Source organism: Panthera leo, chromosome B3, assembly GCF_018350215.1.
Source record: "Panthera leo isolate Ple1 chromosome B3, P.leo_Ple1_pat1.1, whole genome shotgun sequence".
In the NCBI taxonomy this organism is placed as follows: Eukaryota; Metazoa; Chordata; class Mammalia; order Carnivora; family Felidae; genus Panthera; species Panthera leo.
The window spans coordinates 44,254,064-44,267,597 of NC_056684.1; the positions used below are offsets into that span (position 1 = coordinate 44,254,064).

Genomic DNA, 13,534 nt, shown 5'->3' on the forward strand with positions numbered 1-13,534 from the left:
CTCTCCCTCCTCCCTCCTCCCTCTCCCTCCTCCCTCCTCCCTCTCCCTCTCCCTCTCCCTCTCCCTCTCCCTCTCCCTCTCCCTCTCCCTCTCCCTCCCCCTCCCCCTCTCCCTCTCCCTCTCCCTCCCCCTCCCTCTCTCTCTCTCTCTCTCACACACACACACACACACACACACACACACACTAAATAAACTTGTGAACAGTGATCATCAGTAATGGCTGCTAAAATTGATCAGTGAGGTGTTTCATAGTGGGTAGATTAAGTTGAGGACCCTTGATGACTCGATAGATCAATTATAGTATCACAAAAAGAAAGACAACCAGAGACATTATTAGCCTCCTGATTGAAGTAGAAAGTACACAATACTACCATATTCAGGTTAAAAACAACAACAAAAAACTGCCCGAGGGGCACCTAGGGACTCATTCGGTGAATCATCCAACTCTTGATTTCAGCTCAGGTCATGATCTCACATTTGGTGAGTTTGAGCCTCTCTTTTTCTCTCTCTCTGCCCCTCCCCCGCTTGTGCCTGCTTGTAGGCACGCAAGTTCTCTCTCAAAAACAAATAAATAAACATTTTTTTTAAATTAAAAAAAAAATTGTACCTGAATCTAATCAAGCTACTAGGTTGTTTTAATAGGAAATTTAAGGGATAGAAGAATGTGTTAAGTGACATCAGGGAGATGCAGAAGTTAAAATCCAGAATTAGAAATTTTTGTAGGATAACTAATTTGTTTTTTTTCTACAAATATCTGGTGATGTGGGAGTTGGTAGAGTATGGGAGAGAGGCACTTGACAAATCAAAATTGACAGATATGTCAACCAAATACAGTGTAGGGATCTTGATCCTGATTCCAGTTAACAATTGTAAAAGACATTTATCAGGCTGGGTAATTTTAACACTGATTAGCTATTTCATGACATTAAGAAATTATTAATTTTTGTTGATATAATTAATGATATGTTTTAGAGAAGAATCCTTTTACAGCTACATACTGAAGTATTTACAGATAAGTGATACTTAAAATTTTATCTAAGTTTATTCTATTAGAGATGAGACCATTGTTTTTCAGTTCATTGATTTTTTGTTTTATAGTTACTAAATTTCTTCACTTTATTATTATGATTATAATAGTATTATTTTTCTATATCTTGAAAAGGCTGTGAATGATATTTCCGATTTTTAATGTCTAGTGTTCTATTTTTGTTGCTTTTTAACTATTCTGCAATTATTTTAATTATTTTATCCAATAATTGGGAATGTTTTTTAATCTAGGTGCTTGGGTTTATTGTTATTTATTTACATTTTTCTTAATGATTTCCAATTTTATTTCCTTCTAAACAGAGAGTAAGATCTTAGCAGATTCTGCTTTGTGCTATATTGATGTTTTCTTTGTATGTTAATTTATAGTCCATCTTTGGAAATGCCCCTTGGATTCTTGGGAGGGAAAAGGTATATCTTTGCAGTCTGTGTATATGTTTCAGTCATTCATACATACTTCGTTTAATATTATATGTACTTTCTATATCCCTGTTTTTACTTAGAAATAGTATATTATTGACCAAGTACAATTGTATTTCTGTCAGATTGTCCTTTTATTTTTCAATTTTGACTCCATATTTTGAAGTTATTTGGCATGTGAAAAATCATTATTAATGGATTTCATCTTTTTTCAACATAGGATTCCTTTTTCTGTCTAATGTTTTTTGCACTGAATTCTGCTTTGTTGAACACTTAATATTGCTATCTCTTATCTCTGTTTCTTGATGTTTGTCCCATTGTTTTGTTTTTAACCTTTCTGTGTAAGAATGCCTCATGTAAACAGCATATGGTTTACTTTTTACTTTTTTACTAAATCTGGTGGCCTATTTTAATAAGAGCTACTGTTTACTGAGAAGCTCCTTACTATGTACCAGGGACTATGGTAAGAAACTTTTTATATACAAGTTCTCATTTAATCCTTAGAACAAATCCAAGAAGGTGACCCTCTTATCACTATTTAGAGATGAAGAAATTGAGGTTCACAGAAGTTGAATAATTGACATAAGTTGTTCTTTCTTACTACATGATTACTGTCAGAATATTTCTCTCTCAGATCCTAACCTGTATGGCTAGTGGGTATGTATAGCTTGTAACCAAATTTTTATGGTATTTATCTAAAGTCCTTTGCCAGATTGAGGAGAGATCTATTGCTACTTGGGGAGAAGACAGTTTATTCTTGAATAAATTAGACCTGTTTATAGTTCTTCCGTTACCAAAACAATACATGAAAAACTATAACCTCAATGATTTGATGTCCCAGAATACAATAAAATCATTTCCTGTCCATATTAGAAGAGTTGTTTTCTTTGAGTAGGTGTAGAAAGTCATTGTTGATGTTAGGGATGCATTGGAGGCTGGTGACACTTACCCAGCTGTGGTAGAAAACAGCTTCCTCACAGGAGCAAAGAGGCTTTCCTCCTGGTCACCTCATTACAGTGTATATACAGTGGGTATCAGTGAAAATCCTTTGCATTTCTGTTTGGCCCCACATTTGTTCTTTGTGGTTCTCTTTTCGATTAGTGGAAATTCCTTTTGGGATGTGGGGGTTCACAAATTTGTCTTTATTTCATCAACATTTCAGTAGGAAAGTAAGGTTGAATCAGTTAGTTGGTAGTTTATCATCCTCTTAAGCAAGAACCTTTCAAAGCCATTAGACATTTCTTTCTCCTTTTAAAGAGCATGAACTATCTATGTGATGTGTAGAGGCATTAAGAGATAGGTGAGGACTGTCCTGGAATATCTATTAATAGTTTACCAATATGTTTTCTTAAGATGTCTTATGAAGTTAATGAGTGCCGAAAAATTGAGACCCTTGAAAATTTGGACCTGGATTTTGATGGTGACGTCACAGAACTTGAAACTTTTGGAGTAAACACCACCAAACCATCAAAGTCACCAAGTCCAGCAAGCACTTACACAGTACCCAACACAACAGATACCCCCACAGCTCCCAGCACAGCAACCACATCTGTGGCACCAACTGCTCCAGACATTTCTGCTCATTCTAGAAGTTTATCTCAGATTCTGATGGAACAGTTGCAAAAGGAGAAACAGCTCATGACTGGTATGGATGGTGGCCCTGAAGAGTGCAAAAATAAAGATGATCAGGGATTTGTACCATGTGGTGAAAAGGCATCAAATCCTGAGAAGTCTTTGGTGCAAGATAGTGACTTGAAAATGTCTGATTCCTTACAGTTAGAAAGTTCTACAGAAATTGAAACCTCTAATAAAAATGATATAGCTACTGATACAGTATATGCCCCTGAAAAACTAAATATTCTAGAGAACACAGACAATTCAAAGGAAAAGACTGTTACATCAGAAGCAGTGAGAAGTGAAGATGTAATTCTTTGCAATAGCGATACAGATGAAGACTGTTTAATCATTGACACAGAGTGTCAAAATAATAGTAATGGAAAGACAGCTGATGTGAATTCTAATTTAAATTCTAAACCAGCTAGCCCCAATTCTTCTTCCACACAGGCTTCTGTAGGAAACCAGACTAATGCTACTTGTAGTCCTGAAGAGTCATGTGTTTTAAAAAAACCTATCAAACGAGTATATAAAAAATTTGATCCAGTTGGAGAAATTTTAAAAATGCAGGATGAACTCCTAAAGCCAATTTCCAGAAAAATACCTGAATTTCCCTTAATGAATTTGGAAAATTCTAAACAAACTCCACCTTCTGAACAATCCTCTGCTCCTTCAGATGCCTCTAGTTGGCCAAAATCTGTTTGGCCTTCTGCGTTTCAGAAGCCAAAAGGACGTAAGTAAATATTTACAAAGACCTTTGTATTAACTGTTTTGCCTCTTCCTTATCCTTCAGTTTTTCTCCCGCATTCCCTCACTTTCTCTGTTATAACCTGTCTCATATATAAATATATATATGTATATATATATATATATTTTTTTTTTTTTTTTTTTTTTTTTTTGAGAGAGAGAGAGTGCAGGGGAGGGACAGAAGAAGGGAGAGAGAGAGAGAGAGAGAGAGAGGGAGGGAGGGAGGGAGAGAATATATTAAGCAGGCTCCACTTCAAGCACAGAACCTGACACATGCAGCTTGGTGTCACAACCATGAGATCATGACCTGAGCCGAAATCAAGAGTCAGATGCTCAACTGACTGAGGCACCGAGGCACCCCCTGTCTCATAATCTTTACATCGTCATTGAGATTTCATTTTTCAGTGTACTGTTTATCCAACATGTACAGTGGCTACTGTAGCTGCAGGTGATATGGCTCACTGGAATGATGAAGGGGAAGTGATCAAAAATAATCATCAACATTTATGAGTTCAAAATTTACTAATTTGTGGTGTCAGACCGGAGTTTTATACTTTTTCACATTCTGAGATAGATATAAAGTTGCATCTCAGCTCTGCCTGAGAAGTCTTCCCAGAGTTGTTAAAAGGCTACATTTTTGGTCTTCTTTTTCCTCTGTTGTTTGGTGGGAGGAGGAGGAGGGTTGATGTAAAAATTTTTTTTCAGTTGAAAAGCAGGTTAAGGAAAATGACATCACTTTTTTTAAAACTTTTTTTCTTCTTGCTTCATATTTGTTTCACTAATTTAACGTTGGTGTTAATGAAGGTAGTAAAAGTTTTGACTTCAGCTCTTGGCTGCAGTTCCTGTAAAAGTAAACAGAAATGGTACTAGTGTGAATGTTCAACTCAGAGAAATAGAAAATAAAGTCGATAGAAACCTAAAATTAGATAATGGAATTATTTTATTTTGAATTATGATGGATAAAGAGCTAATGTATTTTAAAATAAAAATGAGAAATATAATTATTTTTAAAGGATTGCCATATGAACTTCAGGACTATGTTGAAGATACAACAGAATATGTAGCTCCGCAGGAAGGAAATTTTGTTTACAAGTTATTTAGCCTGCAAGACCTGTTGTTACTTGTGCGATGCAGTGTCCAGAGGATAGAGACCAGACCACGTTCTAAAAAACGGAAGAAAATCAGAAGAGTAAGTTGTTACCTCGGGAGTTAGGATGTGGTAGTATAAGTAGATAATCAGCAAATATTTAACATGCCATTGTTATGAAGTTTAATTTTAAATTGTTGGTCACTCTAGAATTTTTCCAGGTTGAGCTGAGGCTTTTTGTTTATTGTTTTTTTAGTAAAATACTGAAAGCACTTTTAATAAGGGAAAATGGAAAGTGTTAAATATAAAATTCATGAATGCTCGTAACATTCTTGCATGGAATTTATAAACTTTATGAAAAATGGCACCATCATAGATTTGACCTAGGCTGGCACATATATTCCTGCTTTCTGTGAATTTGGAGTTCCATTATGACTTATTAGCCCCTTTCTCTCTTACTTTGGGGATCTTCTTGACTCATTTTAGAAGTACCACATCTTGACAGGTGTGCTTTCACACACATTTGAAGTCTTCCCAGAGTTGTTAAAAGGCCACATTTTTGGTCTTCTTTTTCCTCTGTTGTTTTTTTTTGGTGGGGGGAGGAGGAGGAGGGTTGATGTAAAAATTTGTTTTCAGTTAAGAAGTTCTTACTACAGTTTGAGTAATTGGTTCTTAAATAGTTTTCTGTATTTGATATTTGAAGTTCTCTTTGAGATTAGTTTGGTTTTTGTGTGATCACTGAATTCTGGTAAAGAGGAGCCTCTATATTATAATTGATTATAGTGATGTCTTTCATTTTTACATAAGAGAATTTTTTCTGTTGTGTACCTTTGTCATTTTGTGTGTGTGTGTATTTTTTTTTAATTTTGATGTCTCTGTCTCTTGCTTTCTAACCTACCTCCTAATAAGAATCCTTAGTGATCACTTTAAAATGTCATTATAGTTGCAGCTAGGAATCGGGTGATCAAAATTAGTGATGCTTTAGCATTGACCCTTGTGGATCAAGTCCCTGATTACTACTTTGTCATATTAAGGAGTTAACTGGGAAAAGGAAGGAAGGGAGGTGGGGAGAAAGAGAGAGAAAGAAAAGAAAGGGAGGGAGGAAGTGCCAGCCTTTCCAAGCTGCTAATAGCAGTGTCTATCAAGAAAAAATTCTAGGGGCGCCTGGGTGGCTCATTCGGTTGAGCGGCCGACTTCGGCTCAGGTCACGATCTCGCGGTCCGTGAGTTCAAGCCCCGCGTCGGGCTCTGTGCTGACAGCTCAGAGCCTGGAGCCTGTTTTGGATTCTGTGTCTCCCTCTCTCTGACCCTCCCCCGTTCATGCTCTGTCTCTCTCTGTCTCAAAAATAAACAAACATTAAAAAAAAAAATTAAAAAAAAAAAAAATTCTAAAAGGAACCCATCAGGATCTAGGATCTTTGTCCAGCAGAATCTAGTGGACTTGGAGGATCTTTTGCTTGATGATACTGTTCTCCTTTGTTAAATAGAAGGAAGACTGTGAATAAATTTTTTAATTCTTTTCATAATTTGGTTTTTATCAGTGGTTAAGACTTGAAATTTTAGAAACCAAATGGTTTTGAATTAAATGTATGTAGTAGTGTTTTTTATAAGAGAAAGTCAAGGAATGACAGAATACTAAAAATTTTATTTTAGTCTGCTCCTAAATAAAGGCTAATATTCTCCAAATTAAAAGATTTTACCTTATTTGCTAATTTTTTCCCTTCTCGCGTATACTTAACTGTGATCAATTTAATGGCCATAGCATGAATGTCTTAAATATGTGTCAGTGCTATGGACTGTGTTTTCAGTGTTTTATTTCTGTAATTTTTACTATCTCTCTGATTTATTTGGGAGCTAACCTCATTTCTTTCACTTTCTACCCTGTGAACCCTTAGCACTTTGTATTGATCTCCCAGCTGCCAGCAGTTAGTAACTATTGATGTCCAGTATCTCTTAAGAAAGAATAGCTTTAGGGATATATTGGGTACCGAGTTAATTCTTGAAACAGACAACCTATTAAGGACATTGTCATTCACTTGACTAAAATGCAATTTGTAAATATTGAGACACAATTTTATAGGAAAGAATTCACTCTTCATCAAAATATATCAAAATAGTCAAGCCCCAAAGAATATCTATAGTCTTAGATATAGAATATAAATAGCCTTATATTTTTGATTATGTCAAAACCAGAGTAAAATTGTAAAATTTTCAGTGAATTCTTATCATATTGTACCTTTTATTATCTGTAATAGTTTAGTACACATGGTTAAAATCCCTTACTAGAATGCATTTCCCTTGGAATCACGTCTGACTTGTTTCTCCCAAATGTTTTATATCCTAGAAACACAATAAACAGGTATTCTATAAACAAGAAGAATTGAGGGATGAGAGAGAAGAGTGTGTTATTAAGGAAGAAATTATTTAAGGGAAATTTAAGCACTAGTTTGAGAAGTTTTAAAGTAGCCCTATTTAAACTCTAGGTAAGAAAGCATTCTCATTAATATTTACTACTTAAAAACCAACTTGTTTAGATAAAGCTTTAAAATACCTAAAAGTCTCTTCAACCTCTGATACTAGCTACTAAGTATCTATTTAGGAATTTATGTAAAAGTTCAGAAAGGTTTATATGAGTAACTGGAAGACAGAACCAATAAAAGCTTTCATTTGGGGAAAATAGGAGTTACTATTCAACATAGAAAGGAAGAGTAAATATAATTTTTTCTTAATTTTCCTATTTATTTTGAGAAAGAGAGTGAGAGAGCACACTTGCGCGTGAGTAGGGGAGGGGCAGAGAGAGGGAGAGAGAGAATCCCAAGCAGGCTCCACGCCACCAGCACAGAGCCCATTGCAGGGATCAAACACATAAACTGTGAGATCATGGCCCGAGCCAAAATCAAGAGTCAGACAGTCTACGACTGAGCTACCTGGGTGCTCCACTAAATTTAATTTTTATAGTTTGAAAACTTTGTATTTAAAATTTCACTTTAATTTTGGAATAATACCATAAAATATCCAGACTTTTCTTTCCCTTGGCTTCCTGGAGATGGCAGTAGAATACACACAGAAATTAAAACCAGATTCAGGACTTAGTTTTATAGATACGGCAGTATTATCAAGGAAAATTTACTCATGATCCAAAAAGAGTATCTTCTCTATCAACTATTCACCTCTTCTGTAAACTGACTCTGTCCCTGAGCAAATTTCTCAACCATTTTAACCTCTCCTTCCTTATCTCTAGCTTATCGTTGCAACTATAAGCAACTGTCAGTGTGGACTACCAATTGCCAAAGAATTATTATATAATAAAATGCTTTTAGCAGTAAAATTATCTTTATCACAGTGTAATTTGTTTTTAAATGTGAAGACACGTAGGAGCCTTATACTTGAGGTTTGGCCCCCCTGGAACAAGAGCTTATTAAATATGCAAAACCTAAAGTACAGAATTGTTGGAATATTATATTGTGCACTTGAAACTAATATAACACTGTTAATTATACTTCAATTTTTAAAAAAAGAAAAACCTTGTTCTTCATCTCAGATTCTGCATTTTAACAAAGCTATTCCCCGGGTTATGCATATGCACTTTGAAATCTAAGAAACACTGCTTTAAGAGTTTTACAACATTCAAAGGTAATCTTATGAACCAAGCTTACTGTTAAGAAAAATTTTACTGGATTTGAATTGTTCTTACCACCATCATTGTTCCAAGCACACTAAATTTGCCACTTTGCGAAAATCAGGAATTCTGAAACATTTATGAAATATTTTCAAGTATATGAATAGTGACAGCTTAGTATAATTTCAAAAGTACTAACTAGCCATATCACTTTGAATAAATTTCTTGAATCATGTATTTCTCCTTCTGCAGCTGCAAATGAAGAGACTACTATTAAAAGTAGAATATTCTTTGACAGAAATGAGATAACATGAGCATAGTGAACATGACTAACATACTATTTCAGAAGCATGTATATCTTTGCATATACTCGTTTAGACCAGTAATGGCCACAGTTATTTTACTTAATCTATTTAGTGTCCTGACCAATAAACTCTAAATGGATAATTTACCAGGTATTTAATGTTCGGAACAAAGCCTTTGTATTAATGAAGATAAGGACACTGACAGGTGTTAATGTAGGTATTAATGCCTATACATTCATAGAATGAAAACAAGCTAGTCAGAGCATTTGAGCCTGAGACCATGTGTTTAATGCTTTAAAGGGCCAAAATTTTTTTTTTCCTTTTTTATCCTCTGAGAATTAATAGTATAACAGTCTTTGGTTCCTAGCATCCGTCTTTGAACCTTTGGGCAAATATGTGTTATAGGCTCTGTTCCCAGGTTTCTAATGTCACTTACACAGCCTGATAAAATGTGTGCATATGTAGGGAGGTATGTGGATTTGGGGTGGAGATGGGAGGCAGGTAGCTGTTGGTTCAGGATATCTTATCTGTCCACCTCAAATTCTACTGTATCTGAACGGATGAAATAAGATTACGTGAAAGTATTTTGAAAGTGGCAGAACTATATAGGCAAATGTATTTGCTATGAAAAGTAAATTAATGGAGCTTTGAAAAAGCATAACCTTGCATTTCAGCAATTTCCGGTTTATGTACTACCCAAAGTGGAATATCAAGCTTGTTATGGAGTTGAAGCTCTAACTGAAAGTGAACTGTGTCGCTTATGGACTGAAAGTTTATTGCATTCCAACTGCTCGTTTTATGTTGGTAAGTTACACAGGAGGCTTTATTCTCCTTTTTAATTCCTTTGTAAAAACATACTTTTGTTAATCAATTATAAATACTTCCATTCTGTACTCTTTGTTTTCAGTTTTCTTATTGTGTTAACATTTTTTTCTATTAAAACAGCATTCCTCCTGCAGACTTAAATGGTGGGGTGTGACTAGTGAGATCAAATGTTTTCATTTCCCTCTTACTCATTGTTCAGTTGTACTTGAATGTCAACATAATCCTTTTATTTTTAAAATACTTAGTTTATTTTACAGTATAATAAACTAAAACTGTAGAGGTGTTTTCTAACAAGCTTCTTTTAAACTGTTGCTGTGAACATATTTTGAAATTTTCTTAAAATTATAATGACATTTGAATTTTTTCAAATAACATTTTTTTACTTTGTTTCTGTTTTGCTATTTGAGGGGGTGGTTAGGGATTTGATTTCTGTTATCTGGGTTCACGTACAGTTAACATACTTCACATGAAGGATTACTTACCAGTCATTGATATTGCTCCCTCCAAGTGGAATGGCTCATCCCATGTTTTAATTCATACCATATGTCTCAGTCCATCCCAAATATCTCAAGCTGCCCTTCTGTGAAGTCATTTCCTTCTTTTGATGTTTCAAGGTAGTCTTTTTTTCACCACTTTTATGACTTGTTACTTTGTATTGTGTTGTTCCTTTTGATACTTATCCTATCTTCCCATTAGACAGTAAGTAGTTTAAGGTCAGTGTCTGATGAAACTTTGTATTCTCATAGTGCTTAGCGTAATTCCTGGTGTGAAATAACTGTTACAAGTGTGTTTTTCTTGCTTAATCAAAAAAAGGCGACTCATCTGAAAATTTTTTCCATATTTTGGTTAATCAATATTTTGTCTTTACTGTGTAAGAGTATTAATAAGATAACTGATTTGCTCTCTCTGCTTAACTCAAAAACACAAGTGGCTAAATGTCCTGCTTGGTAGTGCGCTAGCCCCCTCCTCCTGTTTCATACTCAGTGCCCGAAGTTCTTTTAGTTTTCAGCCACTAACCACAATTGCAGTGTTCCTCCAAAAGACCTCTTGCCCTGAAACATACCAACAGTCTTCATGTAAGCTACTTGAAAGCAATTACTAGCCACATCCATTTTAGGAAAGGATGAAACAAAAACTGAGCACTTAAATCCTGTTTAAAGCACGGAAAGAATAGAGACTCATGACGAAAACAATACGAAGTGGTGGGGTTTTTTGTTCGATTTCTGATGTACTCTAACAGATAAAACTGCCGTCATCTATATGGCTTACTTCATCTAAAGTATTCTTTGAAGTCCAAGTAATTATTGTCCTATGTGCTCTTTATCCTCCGTAAATCTTACCCACTTATAAGCCATTCCTTTTAATTTAATGGGTAGTGTATTTGGTTTCTCTGACATTTGTTTGATGAGAAACTTATGTTGCATGGTTGTGTTTTCTTTGGGTTTGGGGATAGGTTTGAATTTTTGTGTGGGCGTGAATATGTTTTAAAATGTTGTTTTAAAAGCATCAATGGGTTAGAGGGTTGTTTTTTATTGTTGTTTCATGTTGCTGTATTACTCTTTTAATTTTCAGAAAAATGTTACATCAGGAAGGGAGTGTAGGAGAAAGGGCTCCTAAGTAAGTTTTTTTTATAATTACTCTCTGGAAATACAGAAAGCAACAGTCATTTTTGTTATCGTTGTATCTAGAATGACTGAATATAATTAAAATAAGTTATATATCAGTTGTGAAAGTGGTTTGTGTGACTCATTACTTAATCTCTTTATAGTTACACCTAATATAATGTAGACTTAGTGGTTTTGGTTTTAAGAAGAGTGTCTGTCTACAGATAGTTAAAAGGTAAAGGAGCTGTGTATGAAATACTTAAGATATCCCACTTCAGAAGTGTTTATTATTGCCCTTGACATCCAAGTAACAGACTAAATTGGAAATGAGTTGCTAGATATGAGTTACAGTATACCCTTAAAAGCTGTAATGTGTTTCTTTTCAAATATTCTGTTCTTTGATCCTCCCTGTTAATAAGTTAGTTTTCCTCACTACACTCCTCCCAGCCTCCCAAAGTACAGCTTATAGAATATTGTTGAGTATTTTTTTTCTTCTTTGGTTTATTATGTATCTACCACTCACAAACCAAGTTGTATATTATCTGATGCACTTGAAATGCTCTAAAATCATCCTTAGAAACTATTGAATACATGTGTGCGTGTATGTGTGTGTGTGTGTATGTGTGTGTGTAAAATAATAGAACAAAAGAATATAATAGAGCTCTCATTTATGAAGTATGTAATGTGGGTCGACGACTATATATCCATTATTGCTAATCCTCACTATTCTGTGAAATAGATGATGTTTATCTTTGTTTTACAGAGGAAGAAACTAAGGTTCTCTGTGTTTATTGCTCAAGAGTACACAGTTGCTGGGAAATCCAGAATTTATATCCGTATCTCTTCTGATTCCACAGCCTGTGCTTTTTCCATTATAAATAGAGTAGTGGAAATCATGCTAAATGTGGGAGTGAGAAGATATGTGTGTATGATTACTATATATTTTATAATTGTTTGCCTGAGCCTTTTCACTTATACATAATGAACATAATAATATTTTGTTCAACTTACTTCAGGGACTGTATATACAAACCTTTTTTATTATAATTATTACCTAATATATTGCCCCAAAAGTAGACTTCTTGATGAAAATAGATAACTGCAAGACAATGAAGGAAGATTTTGTATATTTGTGCTGAGGAAAAAGCTAGTAAGCTAGAATTAGGTGAAAATATGGAAGATCATCTTTATGATACAAGAGTTAAAGGATTTCTTATCCAAAAATTAAGCAGCCTAAAACAAAGAGCAATAACTTCTCTATACTTACACATAATTTTTAAATATCTACATAGTACTCTTTCCATTCTAAGAAAATAGAATAGTTGTAAAGTACACCATTGACTTGATGTGTTTTTGTCTTCCATTTTTAACTTAAGTATAATACACTTTCAGAAAATGGAAAGAGTATAAATGTACAAATCAAGGAATTATAACAAAGCCAGTACCTCTGCAACTAGTACCCAGATCAAGAAGCTGAAAACTACCAGTGACCCAGAAGATCCCCAAGTAATCCTTCCCAATCATTGCCTTCTTCCTCTTCTCCATTTGTAGTCATAATTCCAATGTGATAGTCTTGTTTTCCCACTCCATACACATGGAGCCATAAAATAGTAGTTTTTTGCTTATGCCTTCTTTCAACATAATTTTTGAAATTTATCCGTATTGTTACTGTATGTAACAGTAGTTTACTTTTGTTATTTTGACATATTCCTTTGTAAGAATATACTACAGTTTATCCATTTAACTTTAGGAACCTGTCTGGGTGGTTTCCATTTTAATGGAACTCTGAACATACTTGTAAATGTCTACTAGTGCATGCATACATATTGCTGTTGGGCATATGCCAAGGAGTGGAATTACTAGGTTATGTATGCTTTCACATTCTGTAGATAATTTCAGAAAGTTTTCCAAAATGATTGAGACAACTTACACTTATATTAGCAATATGTGAGGGTTCCAGTTTTTTTCACATTCTTGCCCATACTTGGGCTTCTCAGTTGACTTAATTTTAGCCATGCTGGTAGGTAGATAGTATTATTTCATTATTGTTTTACTTTGCCTTTCTTTGGTTGTTTATGAAGTTGGACACTCTTTCATGTGATTGAGCATTTGGATGTTCAGTTTTATGAATTGCCTATTCAAACTTCTTGCTCATTTGTTGTGACATTTTTGTTTGTTTGGTCCTTCTTTATTGGTTTTAAATGTTACAGATATTTTTCTCCCACTCTGTAACTTGCCTTTTCAGTCTGTTAATGCTATCTTTTGAACTT

General features: G+C 34.5%; 1 protein-coding gene across 6 annotated transcripts in view; it reads left to right on the top strand.

Annotated features, from left to right (window-relative positions):
* Positions 1 to 13,534, top strand: part of ICE2 (interactor of little elongation complex ELL subunit 2) — a 64,772-nt gene that overhangs the window by 28,638 nt on the left and 22,600 nt on the right. For 5 of the 6 annotated variants that reach the window (XM_042941855.1, XM_042941854.1, XM_042941859.1 and 2 more), the window contains 3 exons: positions 2,818 to 3,811; positions 4,839 to 5,014; positions 9,510 to 9,639. In XM_042941855.1, coding sequence (XP_042797789.1) covers positions 2,818 to 3,811; positions 4,839 to 5,014; positions 9,510 to 9,639 — 1,300 coding nt within the window. Of the gene's footprint in view, positions 1 to 2,817; positions 3,812 to 4,838; positions 5,015 to 8,452; positions 8,545 to 9,509; positions 9,640 to 13,534 lie in introns of those variants that run through there. The other variant, XM_042941860.1, reaches the window with a different exon arrangement.